Source organism: Gracilinanus agilis, chromosome 3 (assembly GCF_016433145.1).
Source record: "Gracilinanus agilis isolate LMUSP501 chromosome 3, AgileGrace, whole genome shotgun sequence".
NCBI lineage: Eukaryota > Metazoa > Chordata > Mammalia > Didelphimorphia > Didelphidae > Gracilinanus > Gracilinanus agilis.
Genome location: NC_058132.1, coordinates 58,021,835 through 58,043,769, shown reverse-complemented (window position 1 = coordinate 58,043,769; position 21,935 = coordinate 58,021,835). Strand labels below are relative to the sequence as shown.

The 21,935-nt window shown below is 54.3% G+C and overlaps 1 protein-coding gene across 1 annotated transcript in view; it reads left to right on the top strand.

Annotated features, from left to right (window-relative positions):
- Window positions 1–914: 914 nt before the first annotated feature.
- Window positions 915–21,935, top strand: part of LOC123240360 (RAP1 GTPase activating protein) — a 30,547-nt gene continuing 9,526 nt past the window's right edge. The window contains exons 1-16 of the mRNA XM_044667838.1: window positions 915–1,094; window positions 4,864–4,967; window positions 5,330–5,408; window positions 6,028–6,081; window positions 7,438–7,521; window positions 8,066–8,166; window positions 8,453–8,582; window positions 9,477–9,632; window positions 10,353–10,424; window positions 10,977–11,063; window positions 12,674–12,814; window positions 14,738–14,869; window positions 16,209–16,286; window positions 18,173–18,282; window positions 19,229–19,384; window positions 21,245–21,368. Of these exons, the coding sequence (XP_044523773.1) occupies window positions 5,400–5,408; window positions 6,028–6,081; window positions 7,438–7,521; window positions 8,066–8,166; window positions 8,453–8,582; window positions 9,477–9,632; window positions 10,353–10,424; window positions 10,977–11,063; window positions 12,674–12,814; window positions 14,738–14,869; window positions 16,209–16,286; window positions 18,173–18,282; window positions 19,229–19,384; window positions 21,245–21,368 (1,434 nt within the window). The 5' untranslated portion in view covers window positions 915–1,094; window positions 4,864–4,967; window positions 5,330–5,399. The remainder of the gene's footprint in view (window positions 1,095–4,863; window positions 4,968–5,329; window positions 5,409–6,027; window positions 6,082–7,437; window positions 7,522–8,065; window positions 8,167–8,452; window positions 8,583–9,476; window positions 9,633–10,352; window positions 10,425–10,976; window positions 11,064–12,673; window positions 12,815–14,737; window positions 14,870–16,208; window positions 16,287–18,172; window positions 18,283–19,228; window positions 19,385–21,244; window positions 21,369–21,935) is intronic.

Below are 21,935 nucleotides of genomic sequence, written 5' to 3'. Positions count from 1 at the left end.
CTTTCTTTTTCCCTTCCTTCCTTCCTTCCTTCCTTCCTTCCTTCCTTCCTTCCTTCCTTCCTTCCTTCCTTCCTTCCTTCCTTCCTTTCCTCCTCCCTCCCTCCCTTCTTTCCTTCCTTTCTTCCTTCCCTCCCCCTATCTCTCCTTCTCTCTCCCCCTTCCCCTCCACCCTTTCTCTCTCCCTCCCTCACCTTCCATCTTAGAATCAATACTGTGTATTGGTTCTAAGACAAAAGAGTGGTAAGGGCTAGGCAGTGGAGATTACATGACTTGTCCAGGGTCACACAGCTACTCTGTAAATCTTGAAGTGCTCTGGAAGCATGAGTTATTATTATGACAGTAAGTGGCAGCTGGCTGGCTCAAGTGCTGGGCTTAGAGTCAGGAAGACCCGAGTTCAAATTTGACCTCAGATACTTCCTTAGCTGTTGACCCTGGGCAAGTCACTTCACCTCGGATTGCCTGACAGAAGGATCCACTGAGAAGGAAATGGTAAACCACTCCAGTGTCCTTGCCAAGAAAACCCCACGGATAGCTCTGGTCCATGGGATCATGAAGAGCCAGACATGACCAAGCAACAACAATTCATGACAGAGCTGACATTTCCCTAATTAACTCTTTAAGGTCTACACAGCCCTTTGCATCTGTTGCCCTATCTGGACCTTCACAGTAGCTCTGTGAAGTAGATGTTATTATTCTTTCCCATTTTACAGTTCGAGAAATCAGGGCTTAGAGAATTTTCAGTGACTCAGCCAAGCTCGCACAGCTAAATTAGTATCCAGATTAGGATTTGAACCCAGAGCTCCCTTGACTTCCAAACCAGAGCCCTGGGCGCCGTGAGAGGGACGTTGGCCACAGGGAGAGGCCTTGCCTCAGACAGGCCGTTGACGTGAGCCTCTCTCCTCCCCTAGGTCCTGGGGCGAGAAGGGCCCTTCCCTCTCATCCTGCTGCCGCAGTTTGGGGGTTACTGGATCGAAGGCACCAACCATGAGCTCAGCAGCATCCCGGAGACAGAGCAGCTGCAGTCCCCCACATCCAAAGTGAAGCTCGAGTGTAACCACACGGCCCGGTTCTACCGGAAGCATTTCTTAGGCAAGGTGAGTCTGCCGGCCTCAGGGCCGCCGAGACCCGGCCTTCCTGTTGGGCCCGTTTGGCTGAGAGGCCCGCCAAGGTTGGGACCTGACCTTGACCTCCTGGGAGCTGCCCTCGTGGCATCACCCTTGGCCAGCAGGAGGCCGAGAGAGCTGGTCTGGCCTGAATCAGGGCCGAAGCTGGAGGGGGCTTGGCTGGCCATTGAGGCTGCCCCCTCATTGTTCTGATGAGGGAACCGAGGACCAGGGAAAGGAAGGGGCTTGCCCAAGGTCACACAGCTCATGAGTGGCAGAGGCCACTGATCTCTGGAAGGGTCACTGAGGGCACCGAGGAGGCCATCCAGCTTGGAGAGGACCGGCAGGATGGGAGACAGGACAGCCATCCTCAATTACTTGAAGGACTGTAATTGGGGGAGGGATGACATTCATTCTGCTCAGCCTTCGAGGGCAAAGCTGTGGGGTATAAGCGGGAGATCGAAGCTCTGGGTTGAGAAAAATCCTCTAAACAATCTAAACTGTCCAGAAGTGACTGCCTTGGGGAGGGTGATCCCTGGGGACTGAAGGGCTAATGAAGGGCTTCAAAGAGCAAATCACTGGGAGACAGGAGTCCCAAGAGTTGGGTTCAAGTCTCAGCTCTGTCCCTTCTGAGCTGGGTGGTCTTGGGCAAATCATTTCATCAAATCACAAGGCCTCAATGTTCTCTCTTTTTTTAAAAACCCTTCCTTCCATCTTGGAATCAATACTATGTATTGGTTCCAAGGCAGAAGAGCAATAAGGGCTAGGCTAGGCAATGGGGGTTAAGTGACTTGCCCAGGGTCACCCAGCTGGGAAGTGTCTGAACCTAGGTCCTCCTACCTCTAGGCCTGGCTCTCAATCCACCAAGCTACACCAGCTGCCCCCCCCCCCCACTCCAATGTTCTCATTTGTAAAAGGAAGGGATAACACTTGTGACCTTTAAAATCTCTTCAGTCTTTGAAATTCAGTATTCCAGGCTTCCCTCCAGCTCTGACATTCTCTGTTCTAAGGTCTCTCCCAGCTCTGACATTCTCTGTTCTAAGATCCCTCCCAGCTCTGACATTCTCTGTTCTAAGGTCTCTCCCAGCTCTGACATTCTGTGTTCTAAGATCTCTCCCAGCTCTGACATTCTCTGTTCTAAGGTCTCTCCCAGCTCTGACATTCTCTATTCTAAGCTCTTTCCCAGCTCTGACATTCTCTGTTCTAAGCTCTCTCCCAGCTCTGACATTCTCTGTTCTAAGGTCTCTCCTAGCTCTGACATTCTCTGTTCTAAGCTTCCTCCCAGCTCTGACATTCTCTGTTCTAAGATCTCTCCCAGCTCTGACATTCCCTGTTCTAAGGTCTCTCCCAGCTCTGACATTCTCTGTTCTAAGGTCCCTCCCAGCTCTGACATTCTCTGTTCCAAAGTCCTTCCCAGCTCTGACATTCTGGGTTCTAAGGTCTCTCCCAGCTCTGACATTCTCTGTTCAAAGATCTCTCCCAGCTCTGACATTCTCTGTTCTAAGGACTCTCCCAGCTCTGACATTCTCTGTTCTAAGATCTCTCCCAGCTCTGGCATTCCCTGTTCTAAGGTCTCTCCCAGCTCTGACATTCTCTGTTCTAAGCTCTCTCCCAGCTCTGACATTCTCTGTTCTAAGATCTCTCCCAGCTCTGACATTCTCTGTTCTAAGGACTCTCCCAGCTCTGACATTCTCTGTTCTAAGATCTCTCCCAGCTCTGGCATTCCCTGTTCTATGGCTCCTTCAATTCTGGGCAGTTGGTTTTCTACCAGTCTATATTCCAAGTGTGTTCTGGGTGGGCCTGATTTGGGCCTCAGAGGAGAGGTGAGTATTCCCAGGAGTAGAGGGTTAGAGGGGAGACCTTCCAGGCTTTGGAGGGTCTGGAGGAGAGCCTGTCCTGAGGTGGGAGCTGTCTTTCCCCTGCACAGAGGGCTGTGAGAGTTAGGTTGGCTCCCTCTGGACGTGGCAGGGAGGAGGGGTGGGGGTTGGGGGAGAGGAGGACGGGATGACCTTGGGCTCCCTGCTGTTGATGCCAAGGCAGCAGGTGAGCCAACATCACGGGACTCTGAGCCCGCCCTGCTCCCTCCTGTTGGCTTCGCCCCTGCCCCCCACTTGGGACGTGCCCGTGGAGCATCAGGGAGGGAAGGGGGCCGCCTCAGGCTAGGATCTGGGCCAGGTGATTGAGCTCATTCCCCCCCAGAGGCCTGGCTCTGTGGGCAGAGTGCCCGTCGAGGGCCTCCCCGGCTTCTTGTGCTGGCACAGGCTGGTGGGGAGGTGGCGAGGCGGGGGAGGGGGGAACACCTTTATCCCCCAGCTGCAGCGGACATGGGATCCCACGTCCTCTATTCCAGTACTTTCCCTGTTCTTGTTCCTCTGTGGCCACGGGCAGCAAATCACTCGTTTTACCGCTCCGTGCCTCAGTTTACTCCTCTGCACACCTGGGCTAGACAGTGCTCAGATTCCTTCCAGCTTCCATCCCAGGATCCTAGGACACGCCCCTGCCCCATGCCCAGAGAGAGGTTCGTGTTTAAACAGGAACTCACTTCCGGGCCGATTCCTGGGCCGGGCGTTGGCCGGGGGAGCCGGCTGCACTCGCTGGGCGGGATCGGGGGTGTGGAGCCCAGGGCTCCCCCTCCCACTTCAGTGCCTTTGGCCTGGCTTCCCGCTGCCCTCCCGACTCTCCTGGGAGCATCTCCCTCCTTGTAGGCCAGTCTGGGGCCGGGGCCCCTCCTCTCTGGGCTGGCCGTCGGGGGTCAGTCCCCGAGACTTTCCTGGGAGCCGATTGTGTGCCCGGCTCTGTCCCTGCCCAGGAGGACCCAGCCGACGAGTCACGGTGACGCGACACAGAAAATAATTAGGGGGTGATTCATGATGAACCGCTGAGTTGCCTCCTGTAGGTGCCCTCAAACCAAGGGGGCGGAGGGATGAAATTCCTGCCTTTGGAATCAGGCTGGATTTGGCTTTGGCAGGCCTATGTTCAAATCCTGCTACTTTAAACCTCTCCACCTCACTTCCCTCATCGGTAAAAGGCAGGGAGTTAGGGCAACTAGGTGGCTCGGTGGATGGAGAGCCAGGCCCAGAGAGGGGTTGTCCTGGGTTCAGATCTGACCTCAGACACTTCCCAGCTATGTGACCCTGGACAAGTCACTTAACCCCCATTGCTTAGCCCTTACCACTTTTCTGTTTTAGAACCAATACTTGTAAAGTTTCTAAGATGGAAAGTAAGGATTTTAAAAATGATTAAATCCTCTTCCCCAGCCACTTCTTAGTGGTATGACCCTGGCCAAGTCACTTAACCTCAGTTGCCTAGCCCTTATTTTATATATATATATATATATATATATATAGCATCAATACCTAGTATCAATTCCAAGACAGAAAGTAAGGGTTTAAAGAAACGGAAATGAACTGAAGTTTCGAGGGGGCGCTGCGGTGCTCATGGTGGGTCTGAAGGACTGCCAGGAGGAAGAGGGACCCATCTTGTTCTGCTTGGCCTCAAAGGGCAGACCTGGAAGTGGTGGGGGAAGTTGTACAGAGGCCGACTTCTTCTGTGTGATGCCTCTCGATGAATATTGTCCTAGGCCTGGAGAGGTAGTGAGCTCTCGGCACTGGAGGTGACTGCTCGGGGGAAATGGGGTCGTTTGGATGAAGCGGCCTCCAGGGTGGCTTCTAGAAATGGAGCAGATGCAGAGGGGCTCCTGGTCTGATCCTCCCTCTATGACGCTGAGCCTCCCTTTCTGCCATCCCTTTCTGTGCTCCAGGAACACTTCAACTATTATGCCCTGGACACTGCCCTGGGCCATCTGGTTTTCTCCCTCAAGTATGATGTCATTGGAGACCAGGAACACCTAAGGTTGCTGCTCAGGTGGGCTAAGGGCCCTGGATGATATGGGGGGGAGAGGGGGAGAGAAAGAAGGAGGGGGGAGAGGAGAGAGGGAAAGGGAGGGGGAGAGTGGGTGCTCAGCAAGCAAAGCCATGGAATATTAGAGCTAGACCCAAAGAATCATTCATTTTACAGATGGGGAAACTGAGGCCCTAAAGGGAAATATCAAGGCCATACAGGGGGTTGGTTGCAACACGGGACTTGAATGCAGGACTCTGGACTCCCAAGCTAGTGTTCTCTCCACGTCCGACTTAGTCTGCTCTTTCTGTCCCTCTCTGGGTCCCCACGAGGCCAGGCCCAGCTTCCTCTTGTTCCCTCACTGTGCCTTGTTCTCTCCCCCCCAGGACCAAGTGTAGGACCTACCATGATGTCATCCCCATCTCCTGCCTCACAGAATTCCCCAACGTAGTCCAGATGGCAAAGGTTTGACCTCCCTGCCTCCCGACCCCGTGGGGCTACTTTGGGCTCCTGGCCATGGGGGTACTGCGCTGGGGGGGGTCCCTGCCCCACTGGCCTGTTCCTGCATATCCCCCACGTTTACCCCCTTGGAGACGTGCCTGAACGAGTCCCACTGCCATGTCCACGTGCCTGGGCTTTCCACGACGGTTCATGTGCTCAGGCACTGTAAACCCGCCCTGCCTCCTTCCTCCTCCTGGTCTTACAGAGTGTCGCACACGTTTGCAAACTCTCGCACGCTCCCCATGCCTCTACCTTCCCACGAATCCCTAGGAGCCGCCATCTTGTTTGCATCCACTCCGTGCCACCCCATATGGCTGCTCTGTTCCGGCCCCGGACCTCACCCATCCCTCCAGACCCCTCTCCAGCCCTGGCTCTAAGGGGAACCCTTGGGGCAGCCTTGGTTCTCAGCACCAACCAGCTTCCCCATCTCCTGCCACTGTCACGACTCGAATTCTCTCTCGTGTGCCAAAGCAGCTCATGTCACCTAGTAGGAAGGAAAGCTCCCTGTCCAGCACCCCCAGCGCCCCCGGCCTCATCCGCCCAGGGCCCAGCCCCCAGGCTTTCCCCTATCTTCTCTTGGCAGCTGGTGTGTGAGGATGTGAATGTGGATCGATTCTACCCCGTGCTTTACCCCAAGGTAAGACTGGCTTCTGAGGAGTGTTTTCACTGAGTACTGGCCCACCCAGGCTCCTCCAGGATCATAGCCAGCCCTCTGGGATTGCCAAGATTGGGGAAGGGAAAGAGAGATAAGAAGGGTCTGAGGGACCTCAGGGCCCGACACCAGGCCTGTCAGCCTAGAATGGATTTTGGGGGAAGGATAGGTTTGGTAGGACAAAGAAATGCTGTTCTAGACATCTGACCCTGGCTGCTACCCGGGCCTCTCTTGCCAGCTCTGAACATCGCAGAATCTAGGAGGACTCCGAAGTTCTATCTGTGGAAAAAAGAGTTTTTAGGCAGGAAAACTGGCCCTCATTTTGTGTCTAGGGCTACACCAAGGAAGAAAGCCTCTCCTCTAAGTATAGATTCTAAAAATAGACTATCAGAGCTGGGAAGGACCTTCGAACAGAGAATCTCAGAGTTAGAAGGGACCTTAGAAAATGTCTGAGCTAGAAGGAACTCTAGAATTGAAAGCCAAAGCTGGAAAGGATCTTAGAATAATGTCAGAACTAGAAGGGGCCTTAAACCATAGAATATTAGAATTAGAAGGGGCCTTAGAACAGGAGAGCTGGAGAGAACTTAGAACAGAGAATGTCAGAGCTGGAGAGACTTTAGAACAGAGAATATCAGTACTGGGAGGGACCTTAGAACAGAGAATGGCAGAACTAGAATGGACTCTAGAAAAGAATGTCAGAGCTGGAAGGGACTTTCAAATACAGAACATAAAGTGACAGAAAAGAACATATTTCTTTTCTTCATTGGGATGACAGTGTGTGATGAGATGAGAATATAACTGAAGGCTAAAAATGTGTAATAGAGACTTTGGGTGCAGCTGGAGCTCTGAGAAGAGAGAATGAGAAGGGATGTGGATGCACAGGGTGCTCTAAACTGCAGAGGGCAGAACTAGGAGCTATAACTTGGGAAGTGGGAAACAGTTGCCCGAACAAAGATTTCTACTCCATTTAAGGAGAATTTTCTCACCTGTTGGAGCTGGCCTAAAGTGGCCGGCCCCCTGGAGGTAGTGGTTTCCCTTCTGGAGGTCTTCCTCCAGGGCAGAGGCAGGATGATCAGCTGCTGGAGAGGGGAGAGTAGAGGGGATTCCTGCTTAGGGAGAGAGGGGACCAGGGACTAGCTCTCCTTGGAGGTCATGTCCAACTCTGGCATTCGGTGGGGTGCCAGGGAAGACTTCCTGGAGGCATGAGCCAAGCTGGGCCTTGGAGAACTTGACCAGGCAAGAGGGGGAGTCAGAAGGGGCTTCAGAGAGGAGAGTGATGGGAGCCAGAGTCAGAGGTGAGATGGACTCTTGGAGAATGCACTGACTCTCTCTTTTTCCCAGGCCTCCCGCCTCATCGTCACCTTCGATGAACATGTCATCAGCAATAACTTCAAGTTTGGGGTCATTTACCAGAAACTCGGGCAGGTGGGGCTCCCTGGACTTTGCTGAATCAACTTCCCGCCAATACCTGGGGGGACCTACCCTCACCACCCCCCAGGGCAGGTGACCAACCCAGAGACTCCAGGATTCTCCAGCTGCTGGGTCCGTCCCATCGCCTCCCACCTTAGATCATAGACTTATGGACCTTAGACATCATCTAGGCCAGCCCACTCCAACTCCCTCATTTTATAGACGAGGAAACTGGCCCCAAGAGGCTAATGACTTGCCCAAGGTCACACAGTGAGTCAGTGGGAGAGCTGGGGCTAGAACCTGGGCCTCCCATTCTCCTGCTCTGGTCAATGACTGCCTCCTTATTTCCCCAGGGGTTCCATGGAGCTCCCTGGTGGGTTGTGGGAGTCACGCAGAGATGCCCAGCCCAGTTTCTCTGATCTTGGGGGATGCTGGCCTGTGATGTTTCGTGTTGGGGAGGGAGGGAGGGAAGGAGGGCTGAGGGAGGTGGGAGGGAAGAGAGAGGGGGATGCTGCCTGGGGTTGGCCGGCCCCACAACCCCAGCCCCGTGTACCCGCAGACATCTGAGGAGGAGTTGTTTAGCACCAATGAGGAGAGCCCTGCTTTCGTGGAGTTCCTAGAATTCTTGGGGCAGAAGGTCAAACTCCAGGACTTTAAGGGGTGAGTTATCCTGGCTCTGTCTCTTATCTCACTGTGTGACCTTGGGTGAGTAACTTTCCCCAGTCTCCTCATCTCTAAAATGAACAGATTGGACCGGTCGTCTCTGATATTCCTGCTGGCTCCTCTAGCGTGTGGCTCTTGGGGAAGGACGAAGGGGCAGGCTGGGCGATGCATTTGGATAGGTTTGGGGGGATGGGAGGGGGAGGGTTGGAGCCCCTCAGGGCTGGGCTAGCTGTGGAGAATGAAGTGCGGCTGAGCCATTTGGGGTGCTGTCTCTGGATGGCAGGTTCCGGGGTGGCCTGGACGTGACTCACGGGCAGACGGGCACAGAGTCGGTCTACTGCAACTTTCGAAACAAGGAGATCATGTTCCACGTGTCCACCAAACTGCCCTACACGGAGGGGGATGCCCAGCAGGTAAGCCGTGGCCTGCAGCGCCTCCGCCTCCTCTGAGCCCCCCGTTTTGGAGTCGGGGGTCAGATGGGTCGGTTTGCAGGAGACACTAAAGTGGGCACGATTTCTTTTTTTTCAAATCACCGAGATGGAAAGTTATTCTGTTCATTTAGAACCTGAAATAATGCTGGAAAATGACTCGCTGTCTGAGCTTATCTGCGGACGACTTCATTTCCCAGGCTCGGACCGAAGGGTCCCGTCTGCTCCAAATGTGTGGCCACGAGGCCCCCCGGCTCTGACGTCCAGGGTTCTCTGCTCCTTCCTAGTTCTGATGGTCTATGGTTTTGTAGTCTGGTTCTAGCGAAGGGAGTTCAGCGGAAAGAACCCAGAATCCGAGGATCTGTGCCCACAGGCTCATTCATAGTAGAGTGGGGTGGTGTGCTAGGCTCAGAGTCAAGAACCCTGGATTCGAATCTCACCTGTGACGCTTACAAGTTACATTTGATGGCGGGCGTTCCAATCCTGGGAGCCCCTTTGATGATGATGATGATGATATTTGGGTATTATGAGTTTGCTTATAAAACGGCAGATTTGGGATCTGTGGAGGCAGGAAACAAACAAGGGGAAACATTTTAAGGGGAGATTTTTTTCCTCTCCTCTTCCAGTTTCCTGAGAAAATCAAAGAAGTTCTCAGGGAAGAAAATGATCCCATCTTGCATTTTGTCCCCTGAGCTGCCCACCCTGCCTCTGTCCTCTGATCCCCGTCTCCCCCCGTTTGCTTCCCGTTCCCAGCTAGCCCCCAAGTGCCAGAGAAAGACCGCTCCCCCTGGCCCCCAGGAGCCCGGAGCTCTAGGAGGACCCCTCTTTTCGCTTCCTCCAGGCTCCCGACTCAGGGGGCCCCGGGGGCTCTGTGCTCAGTTACAGAGGAAGCGGCACATCGGGAACGACATCGTGGCGGTGGTCTTCCAGGACGAGAACACGCCCTTTGTGCCCGACATGATTGCTTCCAACTTCCTACATGCCTATGTGGTGGTGCAGGCAGAGGATGCTGGTCCCGACGGGCCCCTTTACAAGGTGAGGGGACTCCATGGGGGATTTGGGGGCGTCAGGGATGTCTGCTTAAAATCTTAGGGCAGAGCAGGGGACGGGTGAGACCCGGGTTCAAGCCCTGCCTTGGCTACTCTGCTCTCCCTCCGACCTTATTCTTTGATTTTTATTTTTTTCTGAGTTCTCACACAAAATACATTTCCATAGTGTTCATTTTTGCAAGTCAATAATCTTCTAAAAGCAAACCCCCAAACAGATACCCAAATAAACAAGTGGAGAATCGTGTCCTTTGCTGAGCATCCTGACTCTCTGGAGGAGGGGAGCATGCTTTGTCCCGAGGCCCTCAGGACGGCCTGGATCATGGCGTGGCACATCTCTATAGCTTTGGATACGTCACAGGCCTCACCTTTTTTTTTAATTTATAAAATGAAGGGATTGGATTAGGCGATCGCTCCCCACTCGGGGGGCCTTCCTGACTCTACGGCTCCCTCCCAGCGCTGGCGATCAGTAGCCCTAGAACTCTCTCGTGCTTCTGCCCTACAAGTTTTCCCCACTCCCGGGCCCTCCTTTTTGAACCGCAGCTCCGGATTTCCTCGGCCTTTCCCGATCCCCGCGTGCCCCCCCCATCCCAGTAATTCAGAGCTGGCTAAGCCAATCTGTGCCCCCCTTCCAAGGGGCTCCTGGGAAAGAGAAAGGAGAACGATGGGGAGGGCCCCCAGACTGAGAAGGGGCTGCTCTCCCCTCCAGGTGTCTGTCACTGCCAGGGACGACGTGCCATTCTTTGGGCCCCCACTTCCAGACCCTGCTATCTTCAGGAAGGTGAGGAAGACGCGAGCACGCCCCTTGCCTCCTGTTTGCCCTCTTCTTGCCCTTCCCTCCCCTCCCGGGGGGGGGCCTCAGCCTCTGGGGGGGCATTTGATTTTGTGTCTATGTGGGGGGACACTGGGTGGGCCCTAGTGACTTTTCCTGTGATGTCGATGTTCCTGTGGGACGAGTCCAAAGACCGGGAGCCTCTGCCTCCTGGAAGTCTCAGAGCTGCTTTTTTAATTCCTGGGGGCTTTGGGCCCATCTCTCCTCATCTCTGGGCCTTCCCGCAATGTCCGAGGGGGTTGTTGGAGCAGACTGGGCCCGAGATCCCTCCCTACTCTCAGTCCTGTGATGCTGGGTTGTATCCAAAAGGCCAAGGTGGGGAAGGGGCCGTGCGCAGAGGCCACAGCTGGAGCCCCCTGACAGGGTCCTGGCCACGCATTCATCGCTCCCCATCATCCCCTACCCCCACCTTCCAGGCGCCCTTCCCCAGAATGGGTTCCAGGCTCTGCTCAGCTAACCAATCTCTTCTCTCCTCTCCCTCCCTCCCCATGGGGTCCACAGGGGCCCGAATTCCAGGAATTCTTGCTGACAAAGCTGATAAATGCAGAGTATGCCTGCTACAAGGCGGAAAAGTTTGCCAAACTAGAGGTGAGAAGCCTGCCTCCAGAAGGGCGAGGGGAGGAGGATTCGGATGGTGGGGAGGCCCGAGGTGGACAGATCTGTGTCAGGCCTGGTGTGGAAATCTGGCTTTGTGGATTTGGGACCAGGAAAGAAGGAACTGCTGAAATGGCAGACTGATGTCCTTGAGAGAAACTGAGGCAACCTCTTGGCGTCCTTCGCAGAGCCCCGACCCTCCCTCCATGTCCTTTTTGCCTTGACCCGTCCCTGAAGTCAAGAACACCAAACTGTAAAGGTTGTTCTGGGAACCCTCAGGCCACCCTCCCTCTCACACAACTTCTTTTTTGTTCCCCCCAATAATTCTTACCTTTCTTACTAGAATCGATATGATGTACAGGTTCCAAGGCAGAAGGGTTAGGCCATCGGGGCTGAGTGACTTGCCCAGGGTCACACAGCTAGGAAGTGTCTGAGGCCACATTTGAACCCAGGACCTCCCATGGCAGGCCTGGGGCTCTATCTAATGTGTTACCTAGCTGCCTAGTCAACTTAAGTCTTTGCCGAGCCCTTCCCCTGCGGCCAAGCATTCAAGTGACTGAAGTGAAGGCTCCAAGGGCCAAGGGCTGGGGCTAGCGGGCAGGGGGACGAGGGAGGAAGAGAGGCGAGGGCTGGAGGAGCACCACGAGCTAAGGTGGGAGAGGCTGTAGAGGCCTCGAATGACGATGCCGCCGGGCACCCGCGACCAAGCCCTTCTCCCCTTCGTGCTTCACGCTATTCATCTGGCGAGGGTCCTCGTTCCTCCCTTTGTGGATGAAGGACTCCCGAGGGCCCAGCTCACGGGCCTTGCCCAGGGCCGCAGGAGCCAGGCTTAGAACTCTGGCTCTTGGGCATTTCCTGCGAGACCAGCCCACTCCCCACGAGCCAGTGGATGACTCCATTCAGCAGACCTTTGCTAAGCACCGGCTGCGTGTAAGATGTCAGGGAAGTGCATTCTGGAGGGATTTGTGGCTGCGGCTTCTGGAGGCCCAGCTCCCTCGGTGCTCCCTGGTAAAGATGGGGTACAGGATGGGCACTGAGGGCTGGTAGAGCTGGGCAGACCCAAGGATCCCTCTCAGGGCTATTCACATCTTTCCTGGAACAAAGGAAACATAAAAGGGTCCATTTAAAGGCAAGATCTGGGTTCAGATCCCCACTCCCACTTCCAGTTCAGTGGAAATGATTTGGGCAAATGATCAAACCTTTTGGGCCTCCGTTTCCTTATACGCAGAATGCCTGGATCATAGTGGATGTTCTCTGAAGTCTCTCCTCACTCTCAGTCCAACAAGGGATCTCTGAGGGGCAGCTCCTGGAGATGGGAGGTCTTGGGTTCAAATGATGCTGCAGACACTGCCTAGCTGTGTGACCCTGGGCAAGTCACTTACCTCCCATCGCCTAGCCCTTCCTGATATCAATTCTGAGGGAGAATGGAAGGGTTTAAAAAAAAATAAAAAGGAGCCTCTGCTTGGAATCTCAGGTTTCAGGGGTCCTGGAAGGATGCTGTTTTGGGGGGCTGTGCAGGGAAGCCCTGCTGGCTCCCCCATTTGGCTTCAGGGACATGGTTCCAGTCCTAACTCCTCGATGACCTCCCCTGCCCTGCCTTCCAGGAGCGGACCAGGGCGGCCCTCCTCGAGACCCTCTATGAGGAGCTCCACATTCACAGCCAGTCCATGATGGGCCTGGGGGGAGATGACGACAAGATGGAGAACGGAGGAGGGGGCAGCGGCGGCTTCTTTGAGTCCTTCAAGGTAAAGGGCCTGCCTGGGGCCTTGGGGCTTAGCCCAAAGCGCAAGCAGAACCTGGGCTTGGTGGTGGAGTCTGGGCTGGGGGAGCCGGTGGAGCCTGGGGTTCAGGGGTGCTGTCTGTGGTTGGACAGAGCGTGTGGCTGGAGGGCAGGCTCGTGTGGAGGGAGCTGAGCCAAAGGCGGAGAGGCTTTAAAGGCCGGCCTGCTCCCAGGGGAGCTCGCCTCCTCCTTTCAGGCTGGCCGAAGAGGCCTCGGCCTCCTTCCCTCCCCGCAGCCCCGGCCTCTGCCCCCAAAGGTTCAGCACCCCCTTCGGGCCCTTTTAGCAAAGCAAACTCCTTTGGGGGGCAGGAAGCCCGGAGTCGGGGATGGGAGAAGGGGAGACCCCATGGCTTTCAGGGCTGGCAGATGGTCTGAAGGCCCGTCTCTGCCCAGAGGGAGCCGATGCCTGCGGGGCCAGGAAGTTCTGAGGCGAAGTTCTGGGGCGAAGACCTGCCTTCTCTGGGAGGGTGGGAGGAGAGGGAAGAGGACAGGCATCCCTCGGACAGCCGGTCTGAAATGCTCCGTCAGACCAACAGACCTTCTGACCCTTAGTGGGAAGAACCTTGAGATAGGAAGAGTCCTGGGCCCTGTCATGGCGGATGCTTCACCCGCCTGAGCCTCGCACTCAGTTCCCTTATCTGTAAAGGGGACGAGGGGTCTCATCTCTGCCTCCCTCTCAGCGGGGTTTGGAGCCTCGAAGGACATACAGAATGGCCCCAGAGACCAGAGCAGTAGGACGGCTGTCATTGATTGTTTACCCCTCGGGCCCAGCCTGCCTCCTCAGCAGATGGGAGAGCCCAGCTCTGGTCGGGATAAGGCGATTTGCCCTCCTATCTCCAAGGCCTGCCCTGTCCAGATAATGTCTGAGAAGACAGAGACTGAGGGAAGGGAGGGGCAGACCGCAGCAGATGGGCCCCTGCCCGGAATAGCTTTTAGAGCATCCATTGGGGATCCTGGCTCCTCTCAGCCCTGATCTCACCTAATTCCTCAGAGCAGGGAGAGACCTCAGAACAGAGAATGTCAGAGCTGGGAGAGACCTTAGAACAGAGAATGTCAGAGCTGGGAGAGACCTTAGAACAGAGAATGTCAGAGCTGGGAGAGACCTTAGAACAGAGATTGTCAGAGCTAGAAGAGACCTTAGAACAGAGAATGTCAGAGCTGGGAGAGACCTTAGAAGAGGGAATGTCAGAGCTGGGAGAGATCTTAGAGCAGAGAATGTCAGAGCTGGGAGAGATCTTAGAGCAGAGAATGTCAGAGCTGGGAGAGATCTTAGAACAGAGAATGTCAGAGCTGGGAGAGAGCTTAGAACAGAGAATGTCAGAGCTGGGAGAGATCTTAGAGCAGAGAATGTCAGAGCTGGGAGAGACCTTAGAACAGAGAATGTCAAAGCTGGGAGAGACCTTAGAACAGAGAATGTCAAAGCTGGGAGAGACCTTAGAACCCAGAATGTCAGAGCTGGGAGAGAGCTTAGAACAGAGAATGTCAGAGCTGGGAGAGAGCTTAGAACAGAGAATGTCAGAGCTGGGAGAGATCTTAGAGCAGAGAATTTCAGAGCTGGAGAGGTCTTAGAATATAAAATGTCAGAGCTGGGAGGGAGCTTAGAACACAGAATGTCAGAGCTGGGAGAGACCTTAGAACACAGAATGGCAGAGCTGTGATGATTGAACCCAAACTCCTAATTTTATGGAAGTAGAAACTGAGTTCTAAAGCAGTTAAATGATTCACCCAAGGTCACACAGCAAAGCTGGTGCCAGGACTAGAGCCCAGCTTCCCTGACTGCTGGTGCTGGGCTCTTTCTCCAAAGTTGTAGGTTATTCTCTTCTCTTTCTCCCTCATCCCTTTGAGTGGGGTGCTGGAGGTCTGATGGCTCCTGTCCTCTGTTCCCCAGCGTGTGATCCGAAGCCGCAGCCAGTCCATGGATGCCATGGGCCTCAGCAACAAAAAGGCAAACACAGTGTCAACTAGCCACAGTGGGAGCTTCGGCCCCAACAACCCAGATTTGGTGAAAGCAGCTGGCATAGTGAGTGCTCCCCAGACATGCACACCCCCTTGCTTCCTTCCTAGGCCCTTAGCACCGACTACCCTTTCCTCTTCTCACTTCCCTTCTTCCTTCCCATCTTTCCTCCTTCTTCCCACCATTCTGTTCACCACTTTTGCCCTCCTCCTTCCCCTTGTTTTCCTTCATTCTTTGCCTTCCTCCTCCCTTCTCCCTTCTCCCTTCCTTCTCTCTTCCTCCCTTTCCCTCCCTCCCTTGTCCCCATCCTGTCCCTCCAGGCTGGGTTGCTGCTCCTTCCTGGCTTAATCCTTTCCTTGACCTCCCTCCCCTCCCTGTCAGACTCCTGAGGCAGGTTTTCATCACCATTGCTGGGAGTTGGGGGAAAGGGAGAGGGCCCAGCCACCAGCCAAAGCAGATGCTTCGCCTGCTTAGGACAGGGTGCCGGGGATGTTCCCATCTAGCCCTGACTCTTAATCGCCCCATGGGGTAGCTTCTTCTCCAGTTCCAGAACACCACAGCAGACAAGTCCCAGGGCTCTCTTCCCAAGCAAGCATCATGGAGCTACCCCTCAGCCCCCCCAGCCCCTGGTTGCCCTTCCTGAAGGACCCTGGTCTCCCTCTATACTTTGTCACCATGCCCCACTCTTTGAGAACACTCGTGGCTTTGCCCACGGAAAGCTCTGCTGTGAGGAAGGAGGGTGGAGAGGGTGACGGAAGGAGGCAGCCACATTCCTTCACACCTTAAGGCCCAGACTGCTGCCTTCTTTCCCCGACAACCCAAGTTCTGGGGACCAGAGAAGCCCGAAGCTTTGGGTCGCCGACCAGAGGGGAAGATGCAGCCCTTCCCCTCCAATACCAAAGGGCCCAGGGAATGGCTGGATGGGCCCAGGCTCCTGGGATACTGTTGCTGGAGATGTTCTAATCCGCCCCTGCACCTTCTTCCTATCCTCCATCCCCACCTGCTTGGAGCTTTATCCATGCTCAGCAGAAGCCCCTGTGAACAGCCCTGGTTCAGCCCCCCATTAGCTGGGATGGGGGAGCCCTAGGGTATGGGGGCCAGGCTTGGGGGACCCTTGGGGGCAGTAACCAAACCATTTTTTTTGTTTTTTTTTGTTTGTTTTGTTTCTGCATGATTCTCTCTTCTCTCTTCTCTTCTCTCCACTTTCTTCTCTTCTCTTCTCCTCCTCTTCTTTTCTCTCCCTCCCCCCTTTTCCTATTTCCCCTGCCTCTTCTCTCCTTTCTTCCTTTCCCCTCCTTTCTTTCTCTTCTCCTCTGTCCTCTTTTTTTTTCTTGCCCCTTTCTCTTCTCTTCTTTTTCCTTCTCTCCACTCCTGGCTCTCTCTGTCTCCTTTGCCCGCTTGCCAGTCATTGCTTATCCCGGGGAAAAACTCCAGTAGATTCGGACGTCGGGGCAGCGCCATAGGCATAGGAACCATAGAAGAGGTTGTCGTAACCGGTGCTGCCGCCATCTCCGCGGCTGGGCCGGCTGCTCGCTCTTGCATGTGGCTCTTTGTTTGTGGGGGATGGAGGCCCTATTGGGGATGGGCCCCCTGCTGCCCTGGTCTCCTGAGTGGTGGGTGAGGCTGAAACTCCCTCATTGCCAGGGCCTTTCAAGGTGAGCAGGGTTGGGGATGGCTCAGCAGGACAGAGCTCTGGCTGCCCCAACCCTCAGAGGCCTGGTCAGGGGCTTGGGACAGAAGGTTGGACCAGGCCCCTTTTCCCAGGGGAGACAGGGGATAGTGTTCTCTCTTGTTGGCCTCGTCTAGGCTCTGGTACCTGGAACCCCATCCCAGGCAACCAGCTCCCCCAATATCACCTCCAGCTCTGCCTGGGGCACAGTGTGCCCGTGCCTGCCCCTGCCCCTGCCCCTGCTGCCCCTATTTCCCAGGCACCTGCTGCCACCAGCACCTGCTGCCCCCTGCTCTTGCCTCCCATTTTCCCAGAGCATGAGCTGGCCCAGGTTCCAGACCCCCCCACTCCTGGCCCCTCTTTACCTTCACTTCTTCCCACTTTGCCCTGGATTCCCTCTCCAGCATGGTACCTTGAGGAGCCCTCCCAGACAGGGAGTAGGGCTCTGAGAATGGCCTGGTGTGGGCAGTGCCAGCAATTGTCCTGGGCACAAGGTCTCTGCCCTTCACACCCCCTGGGCAGTGGCGGTGGCATGACTGTTGCCTGGGGCTCTAATGGTGTGTGTGTGTAAGTAAGGGGAGCGGGGAGAGGGCCCAGCATTGATCCCCTCTCTCCCACAGTATGACGTTTGCACATTTCTGCCCTGTCTGTCTGTCTGTCCATCAGCCCATCGGTCCTGCATCCCTCTGGCCACAAAGTGCCGGGGAGCAGGGCCGGGGGCTGGGGAAGAAGGGGAGAGAGGGGAATTTCTTTTTCAGCTGCTGGGGCTCAGGCCTCTGTCTGCTACAGCCTGGAGGCTCCAGGGAAGAGCTGGGCTGGTATGGGGCAGAGAGAGAGGGCACTGCCAAGTCTCTCTTCCTCTATCTCCAGCTCTGGGAAGTGGGGCCCATAGAGTCACGGCTGCTGGGGAAGAGAGGGCATAAGTGGGCATGGTGAGGGATGGGGGGACAGATTCAAAGTCCTCAATAGTTCGGCCCTCCGTCATTACGGGGCCCTCTTTCCCCTACCTGTGCTCTGGAGCCTCAGAAATTTGCCCAAGGGTCCCTTGATCTCTTTCTTGGTTCCTCTTGCCGAGAGAGGACCAGGAGCTAAGAATGCTGATCTAACCCTTGCTCTGTCCTTCCACTCTCTGAGCCTCAGTGTTCCCATCTGTAAAACGAGGTTCTCTAGTTGAGTGCCTTGCCAAGTCAAGCTGGACTTGGCACACTCAATTTGGTGTCAGAACACTCTGGTTCAAAACCCACCTTTGCCTTTTACAGTCCCTTTAATTTGCCCCGGGGCTTTGATGTGTTCTCCCCGAGTTCCCCTTTGCTCATTTTTACAATGGAGGGTCTCTGAGGACTGCCCCCCGTGCCCAGATTCTCTGGTCCTCACATTCACTCTCCCCCTTTTTCAGAGAAGCGTTTGCCCAGGCCTCTTTTTCCCCTCCCCTCTTTGAGGAGAAGGGCCACCAGCCCAAGGGTTCCTCCCTTTCAGAATGCCCCCAGAATCCCAGCCTCAGGAATGGGGTGGCCCCTGCAGGGTACTGCCCATTGGGAACTGTCAGTTCCATTTGCCAGTGTGGCCCAGGCAAACCCTTGATCTCTCCACTAAGAGAAGGGCCCATGGGCACGGCAGGGCACTTGCTCTCGGATGCTCACCTCTCCTGGCCAGCATTGGGGGAACACGGGCACATCCTAAGCCTGGGCTTCTCTCTGCAGTCTCTGATTGTGCCTGGGAAGAGTCCCACCCGGAAGAAGTCGGGCCCCTTCAGTTCCCGTCGGAGTAGCGCCATAGGCATTGAAAACATCCAGGAGGTACAGGAGAAGAGGTGGGTCCCCTGGGCCCCTGGCGGAGGGCTTGGCCCCACTCTGCTTCTCTTCATCTTCCCTGCCTTTCTGGGCTACCCACATCAGCGCTTCCCCCCATCTCCTGCCCTTCTCACCCCTCCACTCCTCACCTCCTCTCTTTTGGCTTCTCTCCATCTTTTTCTGCCTTTTGGAGTCAGAGGGCCTAAGGTTCAAATCTCCAGGTGACCTTGGGCACGTCACTTAATTGGGGATATTTGTTAGGTAAATAAATGATAAAACACCTTATAAATGTGAGCTGTTATTATTATAATTATTCCCTTCACAGTTCCTTTGTCCTAGCTCCTGTCTCCTCTTGCTAGCACCTAGCACAAAATCTTGTCCTAGAGTCATAGGTTTGGAGCTGGAAGGGACCTCAGAGTTCCTGTAGTCCTCCATCAGAGGTCATCTAATCCTTATTTTATAGAGGAGGAAACTAAGGCCCAATGAGGTTGAGACTCATGGAAGGTCACACACAGAAGAACCTGGATTCGAACCTAAGCCCTTTGACTCCAAATCCATCGCTTTCCACTGAACCACACTCCCTCCTCTTCTCCCTCCATGCCTCACCCCACCCACCCACAGCCCACACCTTATTCCATCCTTCCTAAGGTCTTTTCTAGATGTTTTCACCCCTTCCATCTTCTCCCAAGTCCATCAGGCCACTCTGCTTCTTCCCTTTCCCAAAGCTCAGAAGAGCCAAAGAGAAGGGAGTGACTGCCTCATGCTTCCACGGAGCCCCATCCCCAATTTCCCAACACCTCTTCTTGTGACCTCCTTTCCAGCCAACAAGGGCTGAGATGGGGGATAGTGCAGGGGGCTGAGGGAAGGAGAAGGGATCAGAGGGAGAAAGATATCAGTTTGATCCGGGTGCTGGGGCAGGAAGTATCTCCCAGGACCCGATGTTCATGCCAGCCTTCCCTATACCAGGCCTGACACCGAGTCACCCCGCTGTCCCCGTGTGCCCCGAAGAGAGAGCCCGCCTGCTGGCCAGAAGACCCCTGACAGTGGACACGTCTCCCAGGAGCCCAAGTCAGAGAATTCCTCAAATCAGAGTTCCCCAGAGATGCCCACCACCAAAAACAGGTTGGTGCCCACGCCCCATCAGGAGCTGGGACCCCGGCTCCCTCGAGACTGGGATTTAGTTACCTTTGTAGAAGGACAGAATCTTAGATCTCACAGAAACCTCACAGGAATGTAGCCCATTTCCTTCTTGAGGAACCATCTCTCGTCCAGTCTTACCCAACAAAATGGTCATTCAAGCCTGGCCTTGAACGCCACCGGTGAGGAAAACCATCCCCTGACCCGCTTCTTCTGGACAGCTCTAACTGTTAAGAAGTTTTTCCTACCTGGAGCTGAAAGCACTGCCCTCTGCATATGTCTCCCTGCCATCTGCATCTAGTTTGGCCCTCTGGGGCCAAGTGGAGCAAGTCTCCTCCCTTCTCCACCTACTTGACGATAGCTCTTGTGCTATCTTCTCTCCTCCAGGTTAAACATGCCCTCTCTGCCTCAGTTTCCTCATCTGAAAAATGAGCTGAAGAAAAAATGGCAAACCACTCTAGTCTCTCTGCCAAGAAAATCCCAAATAGTCAGATGTGACTAAAAAACAACCAATAACAACATCAACAAACCATACATAATTCCCTACTGGCTGCATATTGACTTAGTTTTAAATTTCAGTATTTAGAGTATATTGCATTTTTGCTTATTTTGTTAAATGTTTCCCATAAATTACATTTCCTTTTATAGAACCTTTACCTTCTGTCTTAGAACCAATAGTACCTATTGATTACAAGGCAGAAGAGGGGTAAGGGCCAGGCAAAGGGGCTTAAGTGACTTGTCCAGGGTCACACAGCTAGGAGGTGTCTGAGATCAGATTTGAATCCAGAACCTTTCATCCCCAGGCCTGGCTCTCCATCCACTGATCCACCTAGCTGCCCCTCATAAATGACTCTTAATCTTGTTGAGGCCACATTCAGGAATGTTGTGGGTCATGTGTCTGACAGCTCTACCTCAATCTCTTAAAATCCTTTAGGATCCTGCCTCTGTTGACCCCTGTGCTATAGCTCTTCCTCCCTCCTTTGGGAGGACTCCTTTCCATCTGCAATTTTTTTAAGCAGAATATCTTTGCCTCTAACAAGTTAAGAACAAAAACGTTAAATAATACAGGGCCAACCGCCGATCCTTGGGGCACTCCATTGGAGACCTCTTGCCAAGCTGCCATAGAACCTGGTTATTCCGCAATTTCCGAATCCTTCCAAATGTGTTATCAGATAGTCCAGGGCTCCAGAAGAGGAATAGGTGGCGCCTTATCAAAGGCGTTGCTGAAATCCAGGCCAGCTCTATCCGCAGCCTTTCTTCCATCTCCTAATTTAGTAACCTCTCCTCCATATACATAGAAGGAAATGCAGAGCGAGGCCATGCCGGCTCTTTGTAGTCCCTCCTCTTCTTCCCAGATGTTTTCTAGCCTTCTCTGGAATGACCTGTTCTAAGAAGCCAGCTGCACTCATCGAGAGTTGGGAGACTTTGACTTCTCCCTGTTTTACAAAATCAGGATTTCCCCTTGGGGTCCTGTTGATTTTTCTGTCTTGGGCACAGCCGCCCATTTGCCCTCCCTAGTGAAAACTACTCCTGAATCTTCCTGATGTCCCACTTAGTCTAGGCCAGAGTCCTGTGAGCAAAGGTCTGAATTACGGTGGGGCAGCTATAGCTGGATGGAAGGGGCAGAGACTAAGACGTTTACTGTTCTAGATTGGACACCCCCACTCAAGGGTGGCATTCACTTTCTAAGGGTCCTCTGATGGGAAGGAAATGAGAATGCATGAAGGCTTGGGAAATAAGAGCTCGGGGGCCAGCTTGGTGGGGGTGAGGGTGGAGCTGGAGCCAAGTGTTACATCTGGATCTGGAACATGAGAATAACAACAGTCCCACATCATGTGTTGGCAGGGCAGAGATGGCCATCCAGAAGGCTGAGGCGCTGAAGGATTTCTCCCGATCATCCTCTAGTGCCAGCAGCTTTGCCAGCGTGGTAGAAGAGACAGAGGGTGCCAACGAGGATGATATGGGCATGGTAACTATGGGGATTTGGGCACTGCCCTCACCGGGAGGGGGTCCTGTCCCATTGTGTGTGTGCTCGGGGCTCTCTGTGTCTTTTTGGGTCATCGGGAATGGGTGTGTTCTGTATGTGACCAGTAGATGCCCCCAAATTATGTGGAGCAATCTGTATAACTGAGAAATGCCCTGTGTGCTCCTGGGAGGTGCATAGTGGTGACTGGGATGCTCCAGGGCAAGCTAGATGGGTGCCTAGCACAAAAAAGAGATTGTTCTTGTGGAAAGATCCATGTCCCCATACCTTCCAGGTCCTGCACCTCGGCATTCACTCGGCATTCGTTCTCTAGAACACTTCTCAGAGCCATTCACTCTTTCGTTCTCATTGCCTTCACCCTAGTGCCATCTACCATCTACCATCTATCTCACCTGTAGCAGGAGTCTCCTAACAAGTCTTCTTGTCTCTCTCTCTCTCTTTGTCTGTTTCTCTCTCTCTCTCTCTCTTTGTCTGTTTCTCTCTCTCTCTCTCTCTCTCTCTCTCTCTCTCTCTCTCTCTCTCTCTCTTTCTCTCTCTCTCTCTCTCTCTCCC